This window comes from Chiloscyllium plagiosum, unplaced genomic scaffold, assembly GCF_037043375.1.
Source record: "Chiloscyllium plagiosum isolate Xiang-an unplaced genomic scaffold, Cpla_swu_hap1 HiC_scaffold_33, whole genome shotgun sequence".
Classification (NCBI taxonomy): Eukaryota; Metazoa; Chordata; class Chondrichthyes; order Orectolobiformes; family Hemiscylliidae; genus Chiloscyllium; species Chiloscyllium plagiosum.
In genome coordinates, this window is record NW_028270171.1 from 14,732,111 (window position 1) to 14,752,709 (window position 20,599).

The window sequence follows — 20,599 nt, forward strand, 5'->3', positions numbered from 1 at the left end:
GTCTTAGTGCTGGAGGTGTCAGCTTTCAGATGGCACATTCACTCGGCATCCAGCATAACTCAGGGGTCAATATGGAAAGTCTTGTTTGGGAGGGAGATCAGGGGAGCCCTTCCTGGCATCCTAAATAATGTTCATCCTCAACCATCCCCCAACCAACAGCAGCAAGAAGATCTTCCTGCTCATTTGTTCATGGCTGTCTGTGGGACATGCTGTGCATAAAGTAGTGTCTGATTTACATACAGAAGAGAGCAAAAGAATTTCTGGAAAGTATGTTGCGAAATCCTGAGCCCACGAGCAATGCCACGAGAGTGTTAGTCTTCATTATGTGAAGTCCCAAGGTGTTTCGACCTGGTTGTGGCCTTCCTTCACTCTTAGTTATTCTTTCTTGCTACAAATGGACAAACCTCAGCTGTATCTGTTGTCATCTGGGAGCACAGTATGCTTCTGAGTCACAGAATGGACATAGCATCTGAACGACAGCCGATCGAAAACTCCAGTACCTGTATCCAAATTTGCACCAGCTATCTAGCTGCCTAAACCAACGTTTCCCAACCGCAACACAATTTTAGAATTCTCATCATCCATGTCCACCCTCTGCTCACACTTCCATCAGCCCTTGAATCGTCCAAGATATCTGCCCTCCCCGAACTCTAGCCTCTCAAACTTACCCAATGCTCCACCAATGCTGCTCCTGGTTTCAGTTGCTTGGCACTGAAGGTTGAGGCTGCTGTCCTTAGACTTTGACTCTCCTCTCTCTCTCTCTCCCCCTTTAGATAGGAGTAAGATTGGGCCATTCAGCCCATCAAGCCTGCTCCATCATTCGATTAAGATCGTGATTGATGTGACTGTGCTAACCCCCTCCCCAGAGGCACCATACCCCTTGTTTATCAAACATCCAACTAGTTCAGCCCTAAGTATATCCAATGCACTAGCCTCCAGTATACTCCATGGAAAAGAATTCCAAAGACAAACAACCCTCTGAGCAAAGAAACTCAGCTTTCAAAACTACATGCTTGACTGAGATTTTGCACATCTGACCAAATTCCCTTGTAAAGATTGCCAGTCTTTGTCTGATAACACTCCCTTCGAAGCCCCTGTGGACATCTTTATGACCTTCAGGGCGCTATACAAATGTAGGTTGCCTGTTGGGTGTGTAAGTCCTTGGACTTCACCAGTTTCTTCATCCCCCTTAGACTTCACCAGTTTCTTCATCCCCCCTCCCCCCACCTTGTCTCAGCCGGATCCCTCCAGCCCGGCACCGCCTTCCTGACCTGCAGTCTTCTTCTTGACCTCTCCGCCTCCACCCTACTCCGACCTATCACCCTCACCTTGACCTCTTTCTACCTATCACATTTCCAACTCCCCTCCTCCAAGTCCCTCCTCCCTACCTTTTATCTTCTCCTGCTGAACACTCTCTGCTCATTCCTGAAGAAGGGCCTGTGCCCGAAACGTCGAATCTCCTGTTCCCTGGATGCTGCCTGACCTGCTGTGCTGTTCCAGCAATAAAGTTTCAACTTTGATCTCCAGCATCTGCAGACCTCACTTTCTCCTGTTGGGTGTGTAAGTCCAGGTCAGGACTGGCAGGGTGAGCGTTAGGTGGCTTGAAGATTAAGAAGCAGGGAATGTCTTGCTACAATTGTACAGCATCTTAGTGAGGCCACACCTGGAGTATTGCATGCAGTTGTAGTCTCCTTATCTGAAGAAGGACATTCTGATTTTGGAGGGAGTGTCATAGATTCACAGAGATATGCAGCATTGACCCTTTGGTCCAACTCATCCATGCCAACCAGATATGCTAACCTAATCTAGTCCCATTTGCCAGCATTTGGCCCATTTCCCTCTAATCCCTTCCTATTCATATACCCATCCAGAAATCTTTTAAATGTTGTAATTGTACAGGCCTCCACCACTTCCTCTGAGACTCTGTTCTGTGCAAAGTGATGTCTGATTTACAAACAGAATATAGCAAAAGAAATCCTGGGATTGACAACTCAACATTAATGTTTCCTTGGCATTTGTTCCTGGGGAAAAAAACTCATTCCATACATGCACCACCCTCTGCGTGAAAACGTTGTCCCCCTTAGGTCCCTTTTAAATCTTGCCCCTCTCACTTTAAACCTATGCCCCTCTAATTTTGGACTACCCAAGTTAGGGGGTAAAAAGACCTTGCCAATTGGCCTATCCATGACCCTCACGATTTTATAAACTTCTATAAGGTCAACCCTCAACCTCCGATGTTCCAGGGAAAATAGCCCCAAAGGTTTACCAGAATGATTCCCGTGATGGTAGGACTGACATGTGAAGAAAGATTGGATCAGTTAGGACTATGTTCACTGGAGCTACGAAATATGAGAAGAATAGAAACCTATAAAATTCTAACAGGACGAGGTAGGTTAAACAGAGGAAGGATGTTCTAGATGGTGGGGGGAATCTGCTTTCAGGGGTCACCGTTTAAGGACACGGGCTAAACTATTTAGGACTGAGATGAGGAGAAATGTCTTCACCCAGAGAGTGGGGAGCCTATGGAATTCTCTGCCACAGAAAGGGTTGAGGCCAAATCATTGAATGTTTTCAACGTGGAGTTAGATATAGTTCTTAGGGTGTTAATTGGAGGATCAGCCATATTGAATGTTGTAGCAAGCTCAAAGGGCCAAATAGTCTACTCCTGCTCCAATTTTCCACTCCTTTTGATAAGAGTTATGGAAGACACCATTGTTGCAGAAGCCACGTGCACTTTAGGATGCCAGTTGACTATGAAAGGCGTTATATGAATGCAAGTTTGTTGTTGGTGTAGCCCAGCAAGAACATGAGAGGGGGAAAAAAAGATGTTAACCGCCCTCAAAAAACCGTTCTGGGAATGTCAGTTTGTTACAGTAAGTACACTTGGTCAATTAAGAGTTCAGGAGTCGGCAGCTACTAAGAAAACAGCAATAGACAGCTGACTTGTTCAAGCAAGGTGCAATAAGGGCAATAAATCAACATGATGCCATGACTCATTCCTTCAATGAGAGAGTCACGCACACTTGATTACACACCATAAAAAGGAAACTGGACGTTCAGAAAGAATAGCCCAAGAGCCACAAACCTGCGCTTCTCCCCAGGAACAAATGCCCAGGGAACATTGATGTCAGAATGCCAATTCCTTCTGGACAGTCCAATATTCTCCAACAATTAAACATTAGTATCCTAAGCATGGCTACAAATAACAATAAAGTAGGGTGCTAGGGTGGCACAGTGGCTCAGTGGTTAGCACTGCTGCCTCACAGTGCCAGAGACTTGGTTCAACTCCAGTCTCAAGCAACTGTCTGTGAAGAATTTGCACATTCTCCCCGTGTCTGTGTAGGTTTCCTCCGGGTGCTCTGGTTTCCTCCCACAGTCCAAAGACATGCAGGTCAGGTGGATTGGCCATGGAAAATGCCCATAGTGTCCAGGGATGTGCAGGCTGGGTGGGTTAGCCATGGGAAATGCAGGGTTACAGGGATAGGGTGGGATGGTCAGTGTGGACCCGATGGGCTGAATGTCCTGCTTCCACACTGTGTGGATTCTATAAATACACCGGGAACAAATAACAGAGGGTATTTGGAAAGCAACAATGCTTTCGTTCATTCTCAAACCGATTTGAGACGGGTAACAAGATTGTCAATTAAGGAACAGTCAATCAATTAATGCAAAATGGGTGTGTCCATAGGCGTGGCACAAGGATAGACCAATTGGAGACTGTTGGATGTTTGAAGGTCCCAATTGCTATTTCTACATTTACATAAACTTATAATATCTCCTGGTGCGTGATTGTTAAATCTTTATTTTAATCAACTTGTTTGAACATGAAATGATACACCTCTATAGCAGGTGAGACTTGAACACTGGCCCAGAGATAGAAACACTACCACTTTACCAATATAACCTCCTCTACAGCAGGTGAGACTTGAACACTGGCCAAGAGATAGAAACACTACCACTTTACCAATATAACCTCCTCTACAGCAGGTGAGACTTGAACACTGGCCCAGAGATAGAAACACTACCACTTTACCAATATAACCTCCTCTACAGCAGGTGAGACTTGAACACTGGCCAAGAGATAGAAACACTACCACTTTACCAATATAACCTCCTCTACAGCAGGTGAGACTTGAACACTGGCCCAGAGATAGAAACACTACCACTTTACCAATATAACCTCCTCTACAGCAGGTGAGACTTGAACACTGGCCCAGAGATAGAAACACTACCACTTTACCAATATAACCTCCTCTACAGCAGGTGAGACTTGAACACTGGCCCAGAGATAGAAACACTACCACTTTACCAATATAACCTCCTCTACAGCAAGTGAGACTTGAACACTGGCCCAGAGATAGAAACACTACCACTTTACCAATACGACTCCATTTTTTAAAAGAGGATGTGCAGCTTTCAAAATGCAAAACACATCTATGATAGCTGTGTACAACAAGGAGGAAATTCAGCACATATTCTTTCCCAAACAGAAGTAAGTAAGACTGTGGTTTCTATAAAGAGCTAGCAACTAATTAGACATAGAATCCGTTCCAGAATAAGTATTGCAATGGGCCGCATTCACAGCTGCACTGGGGCCAACCAGAGGCAGCATGGCAAGTTAGATTAAAGAGAAAGAACTCTAACATTTCCGTGCCTAACACAAAACTATGTAACATCAAGAAGCCAAAAGACAAACAGAATACATAACAGTGACCAGGATCTTACAAATCAGTTATTCAGTTAGCACTGTGGCTATTCCTGATGAAGGGCTTTTGTCCAAAGCATCGATTTTCCTGCTCCTCAGATATTGCCTGACCTGCTATGCTTTTCTGGCACCACTCTGATCTAAAAACTGGGGTGAGATTAGATTAGATTACATTACAGTGTGGAAGCAGGCCCTTCGGCCCAACGAGTCCACACCGACCCGCCGAAGCGCAACCCACCCATACCCCTTACCTAACACTACGGGCAATTTAGCACGGCCAATTCACCTGACCCTGCACATCTTTGGACTGTGGGAGGAAACCGGAGCACCCGGAGGAAACCCACGCAGACACGGGGGAGAACGTGCAAACTCCACACAGTCAGTCGCCTGAGGCGGGAATTGAACCCGGGTCTCAGGCGCTGTGAGGCAGCAGTGCTAGCCACTGTGCCACCGTGCCGCCCACGGTGATGCAGGGAAGTTAGTAAACTGGTCAAAAACATGCCGAGGATCCATGGCTTTCTTGATAGACTACGACTAACTGAAATAATACTCTCACTAATAGTGTGGACTTGGACTCAGTTCAAAAGCATTTACCCTCTGGTGTATAACAACTACCACCTTCTCAAGGGCAAAGTAGTAGGGGCGCAGAATGGCCTGCCTGCAACAGTAGCAGACTCGTCGACATCTAGGACATTTAAACGGGCATTGGACATACATATGGATAATAATGGAACGGTGTAGGTTAGGTGGGCATCAGGTTAATTTTGCAGGTCGGTGCAACATCAAGAGCCTGTGCTGCGCTGTAACGTTCTATGTTCTATATGTTCTAATTGGGGCTTTGTGTCAAAATTGTTGCCACTCACTTTTCAAGACAGAATTTTTTTAAAAAAAGCGATGTTCCGAACTACTTTCGTAGAGTAAATATCGAGAAACGGTCGGCACTAGCAGGAGGGTTTGTAACCACGAGGAACAGAATAAAAGAATCAGCAGACGATCCAGAGTGGGGATTGTTTTATAATTGAAAAGTTGCAACGATCTGGAATGCACTTCCTGAGATGGGAACAGAGTTGTAACTTGCGACAAAGTATTTGGATAATTATTTTGGGAAATAAAAAAAAAATTGCAGGGAGAGAACAGGAATTTAGGGACTGGTTGGACAACTCTTTCAAAGAACCAGGCATGATGGGCCAAATGGCCTACTTCTGTGCTGTGCACTTCTACAAAAGCTCTTGTGTTATTATAGCAGTTCAAATTGGTTCATCACCTTCTTCAGCAAACACTGCGTTCAATTCTGGTCTCCCTGCTAGAGGAAGGATGCTGTTAAACTTGAAAGGGCGCAGAAAAGATTTACAAGGATGTTGCTGGAGTTGGAGAGTTTGAACAATAGAGAGAGGCTTTACAGGCTGTGGCTGTTTTCCCTGGAGTTTCGGAAGCTGAGGGGTGACCTTATAGAGGTTTGTAAAATCATGAGGGGCATGGATAGGGTAAATAGGCAAAGTATTTTCCCTGGGGTGGGGGAGTCCAAAACTAGGGGACATAAGATGAATGGGGAAAGATTTAAAAGGGACCTAAGGGGGGAAATTTTCATGCAGAGGGTGGCGCATGTATGAAATGAGCTGCCAGAGGAAGCGGTGGTGTCTGGTACAATTACAGTATTCAAAAGGCATTTGGATGGGTACCTGGATAGGAAGGGTTTCGAGGGATATAGGCCAAGTACCGGCAAATGGGACTAGAATAATTGAGGATATCTGGTCGGTATGGACGAGTTGGACTGCATACATCTCTATGACTCAATGAAGGGAATCAGGCATAGATATGACTTCAGAAACTGGGCTTCGAGTAATCTCTGCAGTGGCCCAAGTGCAACTTCCAGCTGGAAAACATTCACTGGCAAAAGATGGAGTTGCCAGCTCTGGCCACATCCCAAGAACAAAGCATTGACTAATCAGTCTCCCAATGTTCATCAAAACCAACACTGAGGGGCCCTCCTTTGGTAAAGTAATAGTGCCCCTACCCGTGGACTGGGAGGCCATCAGCTTCAAGTCTTACCTACCCCAAAGGTGTGGGATAACATTTCTGAACAGGGTTAATTATAAAAAACGGTTGTATTTTACAAGGAGACTTTCTGAGGTTCTCCTGTGGCATAGTGATAGCATCCATCCCCTGGACCGGGAGGACCTGCTTCAAGTTTCACCTCCTCCTGAGGTGTGTAATAACATCTCTGAACAGGTTGTTTAGAAAAATAGGTTTGAAAGAAGTTACAGGAGTACTGGAGCCCTCCTGTGGCTAGTGGTAATGTCCCTACCTCTGGACTAGGAGCCCCCCAGGTACAAGTCTCACCTGCTCCAGCTTAGATAATAACATTTCTGAACAGGTTGATGTAAAAAAAAGGTTATTTTTAAAAAAATTTACAAAAGACTTTCTAGGGCCCTCTTGTGGGACAGTGGTAGTGTCCGTACCTTAGACCAGGAGGCCCGGCTTCAAGTTTCACCTCCTCCAGAGGTGTGTAATAACATCTCTGAACAGGTTGATTAGTAGAAGTAGAATTAGGTTTTATTGTGGCGTGTACTCTAGGACAGGGATACAGTGAAAGGTGCACAAAGTCACAATCTTAGGTACAAAGGTACCTAGGTACAAATAAGTTAAAGGAAAAAAATTAAAAATCAATACGAGACTCCACTGGACTGAATACAGTTAAAACAGTCGGACAAATATAGTATTTGGCATTCAAATGGCAGAGAAACAGCAAAACAGATCATACAATTCAATAGCGATATACATCAGAACTGGCAACACAATCTAAATAAAACACAAACACCCATGTGTTCATAAGCAGTGTTCTTTGTTCAGTGGCCAGGAGAAACTTTTATTGCCCACAGGCCTGACTTTGCTGAATTGGACGTGGGTTTCTGTCTTGTGGTCTGAGACGTCATCCTCGTTCACTTTCAGGAGGTCTCAGTGCCCTTGGGATGAGGCCCAAGAGGATTTGGAGCTGCGTACCAACATCCTAGCCATACTTCTCAAAGATCAGCCTCGGTGGTCTGGCTCATCCCCAACGAAAGGCCATTTTCGTCACATGCCAGCAACTGAAGTCATTGTTCACTCCTTCACACACTGGCTCACACCCTCTCGCAAACACATCAAGACAGCCCAATAATGCCTCTTCTCCCTCAGGAGGCGAAGGAAATTCAGCATTTCCTTAAGGACCCTCTCCAACATTTAAGATGCACCATCGGAAGTATTCCATCTCGGTGCATCACAGCTTGGTGTGGCAACTGCTCTGCCCAGGACCGTAAGGAACTACAGACAGTTGTGCACACAGCCGAGACCATGATGGAAGCCAACCTCCCATCCATGGACTCCACCTACACTTCTCTTTGCCACAGAAAACATCATCAAAGACCGCTCCCACCTTGGTAATACTCTCTTCCAACTTCTCCTGTCAGGCAGAAGATACAGAAGCTTAAACACATTCAAGAACATCTGCCCCGCCGTTATAAGACTGACGAGTAGACTTCTCAAATTTCAAATCTAATGTTGATCTTGCTTTTGTGCACCTCCTGTGCAGTGTAACCTGTGTGCCTCACTCTGTCTAAACACCCTGTGATCGGCATGTCCTTGTTTACTATGGACTGCAACAAAACAAAACTTTTCACTGTACTTAGGTACATGTGACAACAATAAATCAAATAATATGTGTTAGAAATGATTAAATTCAGTTAGCGAGAGCTGAATAGTTTACATCAATACCAATATCAATATCAAGGAGCCCAGCAATGTGCAAAATCAACTACATCCCAACCACTCACCCCAATCTCATCAGTGAGCTACCTCCTGTCTACCTGAGAGAATCAAATCCTTGTTGCTCTCCACCATCTTGCTCTAAGGGGCTATTATTTCTGTCTGTCCCTCAATGTTAAATGCTGTCTGGTCAGTTTATAATGTCCTCACCTTATACTGTTTCTACATGATCAAAGCTGAGGGATCTCAATGGTTCCTGGCTGATTACCCCTCTCAAACCCATGGCCACCACAGCCAACAATACCATCTCTTCAGCTTTTCAGGATGAGATTAGCTAATTCAGTCTAGACTGGAGTTGCAATCCGTGGATTCGAGAAGCTGGGGATGATCTCTTGGCTCCACAGGAGAAGCAGGAGAGGTGTGTGAGATTGTGGTTCAGTGGATAGCACTGTGGCCTTACAGTGCCAGGGACTCGGGGTCGATTCCAGCCCTGTGTGACTGTCTGTGTGGAGTTTGCACATTCTCCCCTTGTCTGTGTGGGTTTCCTCTGGGTGTTCCAGTTTCCTCCCACAATCCAAAGAAGTGCAGGTTAGGTGGATTGGCCATGCTGAATTGTTCATAGTGTTCAGGGTGCATTAGTCAGGGGAATGCGGGTCTTGGTTTGATTCTCTTTGGAAGGTTGGTGTGGACTTGTTGAGTTTAATGGCCTGTTTCCATACTGTAGGGATTCTAATTCTAATTGTGACCGGTTTAGATAAGGTAGACAAAAGAAAAACTGTTCCCAGTAGTTACTGAGCATAGAAACAGACGATTCGGTCCATCTCATCCAAGCTGACTAAGATTCCCAAACTAAACACCTCACACTTGCCTGTATTTGGCCCATATCCCTCCAAACATGTTCTACTTATTTACATTTAAGATATTAAAGGTCTTTTAAATGTTGCAACTATACCTGCATCTACCACTTTATCTGGCGGTTCATTCCACATACAAACCATCCTCTGTGTGAAAATGTTGCCCCCTTAGATCCCTTTTATATCTTTCTCCTTTCACCTTAAAAATATGCCCTCTCATTTTGAACTCCCCCACCCTAGAGAAAAGACATTTGCTATTCACCTTATCTATGCCCCTCATGACTTTATAAATCTCCATAAGGTCAATCCTCAACATCTTATGCTCCAGTGAAAAAAATCTCCGCATATCCAGCCTTTCCTTCTAACTCAAACTCTCCATTTCCAGCAACATCCTGGTATATCTTCTCTGAACCCCCTCCAGCTTAATAACATCCTTCCTATAACAAGGTGACGAGAACTGAACACAGAATTCCAGAGAAGAAGCCTCACCAATGTCCTGTACAATCTCAACATGATGTTCTAATTACTCCACTCAATAGGTGATGGCACAAGGACGAGGGGTCACTATTTAAGGTTCAGCACAAGATATACAGAGGAAGGTGAGGAAGCACTTTCTTGATGAAGTTCTGCACATGGAAGGCTGGTGAAAGCAGAGATGGGGAATGGTTTCAAAAGGAAATTGGATCGCAAATGAAGGAAATAGACTTGCAATTTCAAGAGGTTAGAGAGGGGGCCACACAGCAGACTGGTTTTGTCTAGAGAGGTAAAAACAACGACTGCAGATGCTGGAAACCAGATTCTGGAATAGTGGTGCTGGAAGAGCACAGCAGTTCAGACAGCATCCAAGGAGCTTCTGAGCTAAATGGCCATGTTTACTCTATGACCAAGGTGATCTATTTGGCTCCTGCCTTGTGAAACAGCCATGTTACACGTACCAGGATTCTACATTCTCAACAATCTGAACTTTAGAGATCAGTAGAGTGTGACAAGGGTGACACAGTGGTTAGCACTGTTGTCTCACAGTTCCAGGGACCCGATTTGATTCCACCCTCAGGCAACTGCATGGAGTTTACATGTTCTCCCTGTGTCTGTGTGGGTTTCCTCCGGGTGCTCTGCTTTCCTCCCACAGTCCAAAGATGCACAGGTTAGGCAGACTGGCCACACTGTGCAGGCTAAGTGGGTTAACTATGGTCATGGTGGGGTCACGGGGATAAGGTGGGATGCTCTTCGGAGAGTCAGTACAGACTCGATGGGCCGAATGGCCTCTATTTGTGCTGTCAGGATTCTATGATCTGTCCAGAAGATCCAGCTGGTTGAACACAGCTGTTAGCCAGTGGGTCGGCAGGAGTTACTCTATTTGAAAATCCTTTATAAATCTGTTGTCGTTTGATCATGGGCTTTAACTGGCTTTAAACCAACATTACTACAAGAACTAAATATGATGGGAACCCTGTGGCTCAGTACTTACTTCTAAAAACTCGGACAAAGTTGGTTCCAAGGAACACCAGATTCTGTAATCCAGGATTGTACTGTTCCATAATGTTCTGCAATTGAACACAAAATGATTAAAAGCCAAACATCATAAGCAGCAGATTACAGTGGGAGCGATGGTAATGCTGGGGCAATAACACTGGACTAATAAACCAGGGGCTTGGGTTTAAATTCCACCTGTCATTTCAATTCACTTAAGGAAATGTCTTGAATTGAAAGCTCGCCTCAGTGATGGTGACCATAACAAATATCATCGATCACTGGAAAAACCTACCCCAACCCATTTCCTTTAAGGACGGAAATCTGCCATTCTTTCCAGATCTGGCCTGCGTATGATTCCCAAACCACAGCAATGCCTTCCAAAATAGTCCTAGCAAGTCACTCAGTTTAAAGGCAATTAGGGATGGGTAGGAAATGCTGGGCTGGTTAGCAGCGCCACATCCCACCAAACAAAAGAAAGTAAAAGCTGGTACAAAGCTTGAGGATTACTGAAAAGAAAGACTTATTTTATCAAAGCTTATCAACTTAAACTCACAGGACAATTGGCAAGAAATACCAATGTAAAGTGGAACAATATATTTGCACAGCCTGAGGAGATAATGCTGATTGGCTGGCAAGTGGAATCTGGTTGGTAGAAGTGTCACCAATGGTGTTTTTGCAAGTTGTCCTGATGAATGCAAGGAGAAAAGCCTCAACAAAATATGTGTCATTTTCTAAAGATATTCAAGAAAACAAAATCCATAAGACATAGGAGCAGAAATTAGCCCATCGAATCTACTCTGCCACTCAATCATGGCTGATACATTTCTCAACCACTTTCTCCTTGTAACCTTTGATCCTCTTGACAATCAAGAACTTATCTATCTCTGTCTTAAATATACTCAATGACCTGGCCTCCACAGCCTTCTGTGGCAATGAATCCCATTGGATTCCCCACTCTCTTGCTGAAGAAATTGCTCCTTATCTCCATTCTAAAAGGTCTCCCCTTTACCCTAAGGCTGTGCCCTTAGTCTCTCCTACAATGGAAATATCTTCCCAATGTTCTCTCTGTCCAGGCCATTCAGTATTCTGTAAGTTTCAATTAGATCCCCCCTCATCCTTCTAAACTCCATCGAGTAGAGACCCAGAGTCCTCAAATAGTCCTCATATGTTAAGGCTTTTCATTCCTGGGATCTTTCTTGTGAACCAACATACATCTTGCTTGGATCTCAGTCAAACAAATTGTCAAGTCTAAGCAGAGGAAAATAGGCTTGCTCATGTAATAAGATAAATTAAAAACTTGGCTTTTCATTTAAAATACCTTAATGTTTAAAAATCAGAATTTGTGTGCCTGAATATTTTACATGTATAACCACAACAGCTTTTTTCCCCACAGAGTGATTTACACAATTAACTTTTGTTTTGTTTGAGAGTGCAATGGCTGTTATCCATTGGCAGCAACGTTGAGAAGAAAAGGCTGACCTCATAGAGGTCTTTAAGATTATGAAAGGTTTCTGCTATGAAGCACATGTTTCCTTTTGTAGTGGACACTGTGCAAAAGGGCCCAGGAGCAACCTTGAGACAATGTTAAAGAGCTGCACATCACTGGGTATAAATAGTTCAGCGTGGGTGGAGAAACCCCAGAAGAAATTCACCAAACTTCAACAATCTGGAGTGGAAAACTCACGTGAGCACATGAAGAAGATAGATTAGTCTTTGCTTAATGTAACTATAAAATCAGAGTCTGATATACTTATGATTATTGTGTATAGCAGTATTTGGTGTTAATGCATAATAAGCAGTGTTACTTTGAAGTCCACGCCTGAAGATAATGCTTGACTTTGCCTTCTCCTCAACCAGTCTAACTTGAACCCAAACTCAGGTATACGATAAAAGAGTGAAGAGCAGATCTAGAGGTTTTCATTAGGAGGTAGTCACCATCAAATCCAATAGGGAATTCAAATAGTGATGGAAATGAGGAACTCACTACCACAGGGAGAGGTTGAAGTGAGTAGAGTAGATGTATTTAAGAGAAAACTAGACAAACACAAGGTGGAGAAGTGAATAGAGATAAGTGATGATGGATTCAGAGCAGAAAAGATGGGTAAAAGCTTGAATGGAGCATAAGTACCAGCATGGTGGCCTCACAGTGCCAGGTAACTGGGTTCAATTCTACCCTCGGGCAACAGTCTGTATGAAGTTTGCACATTCTCCCAATGTCTGCGTGAATTTCCACCAGGTGCTCTAGTTTCCTCTCACAATCCAAAGATGTGCAGGTTAAGGTAGATTAGCCATGCTAAATTGTCACATAGCATTCAGGGGTGTGTAGGTTAGGTGTATTAGTCAGGTGTAAATGTAGAGTAATCGGGGAATGGGTGTGGGTGGGTTACTCATTGGAGGGTCAGTGTGGCCTTGTTGGGCCAAAGTTCCACACTCTAGGGATTCTATGATTGGTCTGCCTCTGTGGTCATGTGTAAACATATGTATCATTGTCTTTCCTTCGTTGTCAGTGGGTCAAATTCCTGGAACTCCCTATCTAATCACATGGTGGGTACACCTTCACTACGTGAACAGCAGTGGGTCAAGATGATGCCTGACCACAATATTCCCAAAGAAAATCAGGAACAGGCATTTAATTTTGCCTTTGCCCACATCCCGTGAATGAATAAAAAATGAAAACAGCCATGGGATGGTATGGTCTGCTCCGAGACCTATCATCTGAGTTTCCCAGAAGGAATCCTCAAGTGACAAAATGAGCCAAAGTTGATTTATTTTCCTGATCTACAACTGCTTCCCTCTGCATTAGCCCAACCACAGAAACAGAGCAAGAATCAGTTTTGGGGCATTTACCACAAAATTTTGACATATTTTGGATGTTTAGCAGCAGGTGAAAGTTGAGGCCTAACTGCTTTTTCCGAGCGGGCAGCCTGAAATTGTGCAACGAGCTAAGAATATTTCCCATAGTCTGGCCAGGTTCAGAGTTAATAAATAATGGAGCAGTAAACCGATAGTTTTAAGATGAACAATTACCTGATTAATAGAATTTGATACCTTCCGCTCCGTTTTCTTTCACCATCGTTCCCTCCCCGGTCTCCCCCCACACCCTCTCACAGTAAAAGACAGGTTGTTTCATCATATTTGAATACACCTCAGCAGACAACCAGCCAATGTTGACAAAATGTCCTCAAATGTTTTACTGGGTTGGGTTTCAATGCGTGGAGATGGAATGTTAGGCTAAAGGCAGGAGCAGCAATAATTAATCAGAACATCCTGTGATTGTCAGTGACTGCCTTCCCTCGAACTGATACGACTTGGATTCTGAAACAGAATAGTTGCTGTCCCCCTCATTCTTAAACAATACCCTGTCTGCTGATGGCATAGTGACAATATTGTTACGCCCTTGACCTGGGTATGCAAGTTAATCCTCAGCTAACACAGGTTCAAATCCCACCACAGCACCCTGTGGAATTTAACGTCAATTTTATAAAACCCAGAACTCAACGTTTATCTCGATGAAGAGAAACCATCTGTCTTTTGTCCCATCTGGCTCACAATGACCTTCAAGGAAGGAAATCTTCTGTTCTTACTCAGTCTGGCAACTCCAGTCCCAAAAACTATGCAGGTTTACTCTTAACGTCCATTTGAAGCAAGCTTTGATGACAACTCGAAACGTTAGTTTGCTCTCTCTCCATGGTTGCTGCCTGACCTACTGTGATCTCCGGCATTTTGTGTTTGCAGTACAGAGGCCAACATCTGCACTAATTTGCTCCTGCTTTGAATCTAGCCATTCAGTTCAGGAGCAACTAGGGATGGAAAATGAATACTGTCTTTCCCAGCAACAAAACATCCTGTGAAAGAGTAGGGATTACATATGGCAGAGTGGGAATAGGTTCCAGAGAGGTATCGGTCAGATGGGCTGAATGGCCTGCCTGCGCTGTAAATTCCATATCATTCTTGGCATCAGCTGGTACCATAATGCCCACCACTTATTTTGTTGGGCAAATGTTGACACCTTAATTGTTACAGTCTCATTCCTGATGAAGGGCCCATGCCTGAAATGTCGATTCTCCTGCTCCGCTGATGCTGCCTGACCTGCTGTGCTTTTCCAGCATCACACTCTCGACTCTGATCTCCAGCATCACTTTCTCCGCATTAATTGTTACCCTTACCCGGTGATCAAACCTCTATGTGTTAAGTTTCTACACAGAGAGAGAAATGAACGGGGCCAAACCAACTGGAAAATAAAAGTGTGAATAAAAGATCAAGCATGAATATTTCAATTATGAGAAAAACCATTAAGAATTTCTTCAGTCATGAATCCATTGTCTGGTCTGCTCCCTTTCTGGGCAGGAGTGGATGAGTGGCAATGAAACATTATGCACAATGCTGAAGGGTTCATTACGATGTGAAGTGCCAGCCCTAATTTTCCACAGTGGCTTTTGTAACAAATCATAACTCATGATGTCTCTCTCTCTCCCTCACCACCCGCTGCAGCTTGAATCGCTTATCAATTTCAAGAAATCTTCCATCACTTTCCCAGCAAAATTCTAGGCCCCAAAGACTTTCACATTCCTTCAGGTCACACATATAACAACAAGTCGCATTTATATAGTGCCTGTAAAGCAGTTACCTGTCAGTGGCACTTCACAGCAGCAACTACCAGACAAAATCAAACTACGATGTCAACTTCAAGATAAAGTGGAAGAGTTATTCCTGGTGTCCTGGCTAATATTTAGCATCAACGAACCATCAATGCACTGCTACTAATAGGAGCTTACTGTGGGCAAACCTGGTAAGCCATTACAACAGTGACCTTAAAAGCACTTCATCACCTTTGAGACCATGAAAAAAGGTGCTATGTGAATGTGTCTCTTTTTAAGTTGACACGTTCACACTTCGAGGGATGTGAGGACAGGTGAGAGAGGAATTGGAGTTTTGGGGGCATTGGAAAGAAGGGAACAGCAACAAAACAAGAGATAAATACTGCGAGAACTTGGAGCGAAGGGATGTTAAACCCCTGCAGAAAGAGGCCATTCAGCCCAAAGAGTTCACACAGACCCTCTGAAGAGCATCCCACCCAGACCCACCTGGTCCCTGTGTTTCCCATGCCTAACCCACCCAGCCTCCACATCCCTGGATGCTACGGGGACAATTTAGCATTGGTCAATCCACTTAACCTAGGCGAAAGTGAGGACTGCAGATGCTGGAGATCAGAGTCAAGATTAGAGTCGTGCTGGAAACGCACAGCAGGTCAGGCAGCATCCAAGGAGCGGGAAAATCGAAATTTCGGGCAAAAGCCCTTCATCAGGAATGGAGCCTTTCCTGATGAAGGGCACCTGTCCGAAACATTGATTTTCCTGCTTCTTGGATGCTGCCTGACCTGCTGTGCTTTTCCAGCACCACTCTAATCCACCTAACCTGAACATCTTTGGACTGCGGAAGCAAATCAGAGGGGACCAACGCAGACACGGGGAGAACGTACAAACTCTACACAGACAGTCGTCCAAGGTTGGAATCAAACCCGGGTCCTGGGCGCCATAAGGTAGCAGTGCTAACCACTGAGCCACCGTGCCACACCCTAAGGGATAGTCTCACTATGTCAAGAACTACAACTTATATCTACTCAATATCAAAGGAAAACCGCAGTTTATATTCACTCTGTGACAAAAAAACTGCAAGTTAAGTCCAGTCTATGTTTGGGAACTATAATAGAAGACAGATACCTTTAAAGCAACCGTTTGCACACCTCAAACACACTGTACTCACCTGGTAGGTATTCAGTGTCGATCGATAGATTGGATCCGCTGAGCGAGACATGGTGCAGATTAAAGCTAATATTTTACAACTAGGGAACGAATGGGGAAAAGGTTTTTGTGGGGGCAGGTGGGAGAAAATGACGTTTTTGTTAGTTCTATTCCCTCCAGCTGGTTACTTCCCCCTCGTTGGAGAGTTGGAAAGGCAGCTCCAGACCCAGATAAAAGGCGGACCATCTGGTTAATTATTCATTGTTTGGAAAGGAAGGAGCTGCTCTTTGTAATTTCACTGGTTTTTGCAGGACTCAGCCTTTCCAGCGTGGAGAGCTTGATTTTAAACAGCTGGAAACTGGGGATGTCGGGAGAGTTAAGCACCTGAGGTCTCCTGTTTGGTCCCCGGTTACTCATAGGATTTTTAAAAATTGTATCGCTCTCTCTCTCTCTCTCTCTCTCCCCCCCCATGTCCTGCAAATACAGAAAAAGCTGCATTGCCATGAGTGAGTTGGCAGTACCTAACTCGGTCAGATCCTCATTACAAACCACGCCTGCTGAGCCACAAGGTGTGGAGATAGCAGGAGGCCATTTGGCCCATTGTTCCCTCTCTATCAGTGGAGCTGGAAAAGCACAGCAGGTCAGGCAGCATCAGGAAGGGCTTATGCCCAAAACATCAATTCTCCTGCTCCTCAGATGCTGTCTGACCGGCTGTGCTTTTCCAGCGCCACACATTTCGACTCTGATCTCCAGCATTTGCAGTCCTCACTTTCAGTGGACACAATCAATGGCTGATCTAATGAGCCTCAATCCCACCTTGTCCTGCCTTTCCCCAAAAACCCATGATTCTCAGTCTCACATACTTCCAGCCTCCATGGCAGTCTGCGATAAAGGATCGCATTCTATTCCGTTGGAAGAAATTCTTCCTAGTGTCAGTTTTCAATAGCAATCCTTTACTCTGAGATTATGTCCTCTGATCCTTAGATAAAGGAATCCAAACCACTCACTGTATTCCAAGTATGGTATGACTAGTGCCTTGAACAGAATCATACTCAGCCCATCGAGTCCACACTAACCCTCTGAAGGGCCTCCCTTCCAGACCCATCACCGTAACCTATCTCTGGAACTCTGTATTGCCCATAGGTAATACACATCCCTGGACACTATGGGCAATTTAGCTTGGCCAGTCCACCTAACCTACAGTTTTAGCAAGACCTTCCTATTTTTATACTTAGCAACCTTTGAAATAAAGCCCAGCATTCCATTTTCCTTCCCTATTGTCTGCTAAAATGTTGATGCTACATTTTTGTGATTCATGCACAAGGAGCACAATACACCCTCTCCTGCTATTTTAGTTTTTATCTTTCAGCCGTCACTCTCCATTTAAATAATATTCAGCTCTTCTATTCTTCGTGCCAAAGTGCATAAGCTGACACATTTTCCCACGTTAAATTCCATCTGGCAAGTTCTTGCTCACTCACTAAACCTGTCTATATCCCTGTGCTTCATGAAGGGGATCATCCTCATCACTTGCTTTCCCTCTTATTTTTGTGTCATGTGCAAACTTGGCACTAGCACATACATTGCCCTCATCAAACTCATTCATGTACTTCAACTCTATTGCTCCAGCACTGATCCCTGTGGAATGCCACTAGTTATAGGTTGCCAACCTGAAAATGCAGCCTTTATCCCAACTCGCCCTCTCCTCTAACAATTAGCCAATCCTCTATCCTTGCTAATATAATACTAAATGTCATAGTCTTATCTTTTTTAAGTTGTTCCATGTACGGTACCTTATTGAATGCCTTTCAGAAATTCAAATATATTATACTACAGGTTCCCCATTATCTATCTTGCTTGTTATTCCTCAAAGAATTCTAATAACGTTGCAATACCTGATTTCCCCTTCATGAAGCCAAGCTGACTTTGCTTAATCATATTATGTATTTAGAGTCATACAGTACAGAAATAGACCCTTGGTCCAACCAGTCCATGCTGACCATAATCCCAAACTAAACTAGTTCCACCTGCCTGCACTTGCCCCATATCCCTCCAAACATTTTCTATTCAAGTACTTATCTAAATGCCTCTTAAATGTTGTAACTGTACCACCATCTATCAGTTCCTCTGGAAATTTATTCCACACATGAACTACTCTCTGTGTAAAGAATTTGCCCCGTGTCTTTTTTTATAACATTTCTCCTCTCACCTTAAAAATATACCCTCCAGTCTTGAAATTCCCCACCCGAGAGAAAACAAATGTGCCATTCACCTTATCTATACCCCTTATGATTTTACAAACTCTATAAGGCCCTCTCAACCTCCTACACTCCAGTGAAAAATGTGCCAGCCTATTCTAAGTGTTGTGCTGTTAAATCCTTTATAATAGATAAACATGTTCCCAATGACAGATGTTAAACTAGCTGACCGATATGTATGTGTTTTTCTTTAATAAGGGCGTTTCATTGGCAGTTTTCCAATCAGCTGGAACTTTTCCAGAGTTTTGGGAATCTTGAAGCTTACTGCCAGTGCATCCATTATCCAAGCTGCTACTTCCTTTAATATCCTCTGATGCAATCCATCATGTCCAGGACTATTATTAGTACTTATCCCCATTAGTTCCCTTGTACTTTTTTTCTTGTGATAGTTATTGAACTTAATTACCCCATCCCCCACCCTCTTTTGCCACTTGATTATTTAGTATTTACTATTAGCATCCTACACCCTGAAGGCTGTCACATGTATTTATTCAACTTTTCTGCCATTTCCCGATTCCCCATTATTATTGACCCAGCCTTATTCCTCAGGGACCTATGTTCACTTTGGTCTCTGTATTTCTTTTTATATTATTAAATAAGTCTTTACTGTCGTAATTCTGTTTTATTTCTGTTTTTATTACTTGCAAATTTATCTTCATGGTTTAGTTTTTGTTTGTTCGGTAAACTTTTGTTGGTTTTTAACATTTTCCCAATTCTTTGGTTTACCAATAACCTTTGTCATCTTTCAATTTGATGTATCCTTAACTTTCTTGGTTAATCATAATTGTTTTACCAAAGAGTTATAGAGATGTACAGCACGGAAACAAACCCTTCAGTCCAACCCGCCCATGCCGATCAGATATCCTAAATTAACCTAGTCACCTTTGCCAGCACCTAGCCTATATCCCTCTAAATCCTTCCTACTCATATACCCATCCAGATGCCTTTTAAATATTGTAATTGTCTCCAACTGCCACCACTTCCTCTAGCAGCTCATTCCGTACACGCACAACGCTCTGCATGGAAAAAGTTACCTCTTAGATCTCTTTAAAATCTTTCCCCTCTCACCTTAAACCTATGCCCTCTAGTTGTGGACTCTCCCAACCCTGGGAAAAGACCTTGTCTATTTATCCTATCCATGCCCCTCATGATTTTATAAACCACTATAAGTTCACCCTCAGCCTCCGATGCTCTAGGGAAATCAGCTCCAGTCTATTCAGGCTCTCTGGGTAATTCAAACCCTCTAACCCCAGCAATATCCTTGTTACATCTTTTTTGCACCCTTACAGGTTTGACAACATCTTTCCTATAGCCAGGAGACCAAAATTGAATTACGGAATTGGTAGAGTCCTTGTCCTTCACTGGGACTTATCTTTGCTGTAAATTATGAACTATTTTCCTAAGCATCTGCAATTGTTTCTCAACTGCATTAGCTGAAAAATGCTTTTCCCAGTCATCTCCAGCCAACTCTGCCCTCATCCGATGTAATCCCCTTATTTAGGTTTTGCACACTTGTTTCTAGTCCAAGTTCCTCACAGTAAAACTCAGTGTTAAATTATATGATTAGATTAGATTAGATTCCGTACAATGCGGAAACAGGCCAATTGGCCCAACCAGTCTACACCGACCCTCCGAAGAGTAACCCACCCAGACCCATTTACCCCTAACACTACGGGCAATTTAGCATGGCCAATTCACCTGCCCGCACATCTTTGGATTGTGGGAGGAAACCAGAGCACCCGAAGGAAGCCCACGCAGACACAGGGAGAACATGCAAACTCCACACAGTCGCCCCCAAGGCTAGAATCGAACTTGGGTCCCTGGTGC

The 20,599-nt window shown here is 43.9% G+C and overlaps 1 protein-coding gene across 3 annotated transcripts in view; it reads right to left on the bottom strand.

The window, feature by feature from the left end:
• Positions 1 to 16,722, bottom strand: part of LOC122541977 (BAR/IMD domain-containing adapter protein 2-like 2) — a 73,240-nt gene extending 56,518 nt beyond the window's left edge. Inside the window, exons 1-2 of one of the 3 annotated variants that reach the window (XM_087978298.1) lie at positions 16,537 to 16,722; positions 10,769 to 10,844 (exon numbers count right to left, since the gene is read on the bottom strand). In XM_087978298.1, the coding sequence (XP_087834424.1) occupies positions 10,769 to 10,844; positions 16,537 to 16,587 (127 nt within the window). In that variant the 5' untranslated portion in view covers positions 16,588 to 16,722. The remainder of the gene's footprint in view (positions 1 to 10,768; positions 10,845 to 16,536) is intronic. The other 2 variants (XM_043679272.2, XM_087978299.1) reach the window with 2 other exon arrangements.
• Between the last annotated feature and the right edge of the window lie 3,877 nt (positions 16,723 to 20,599).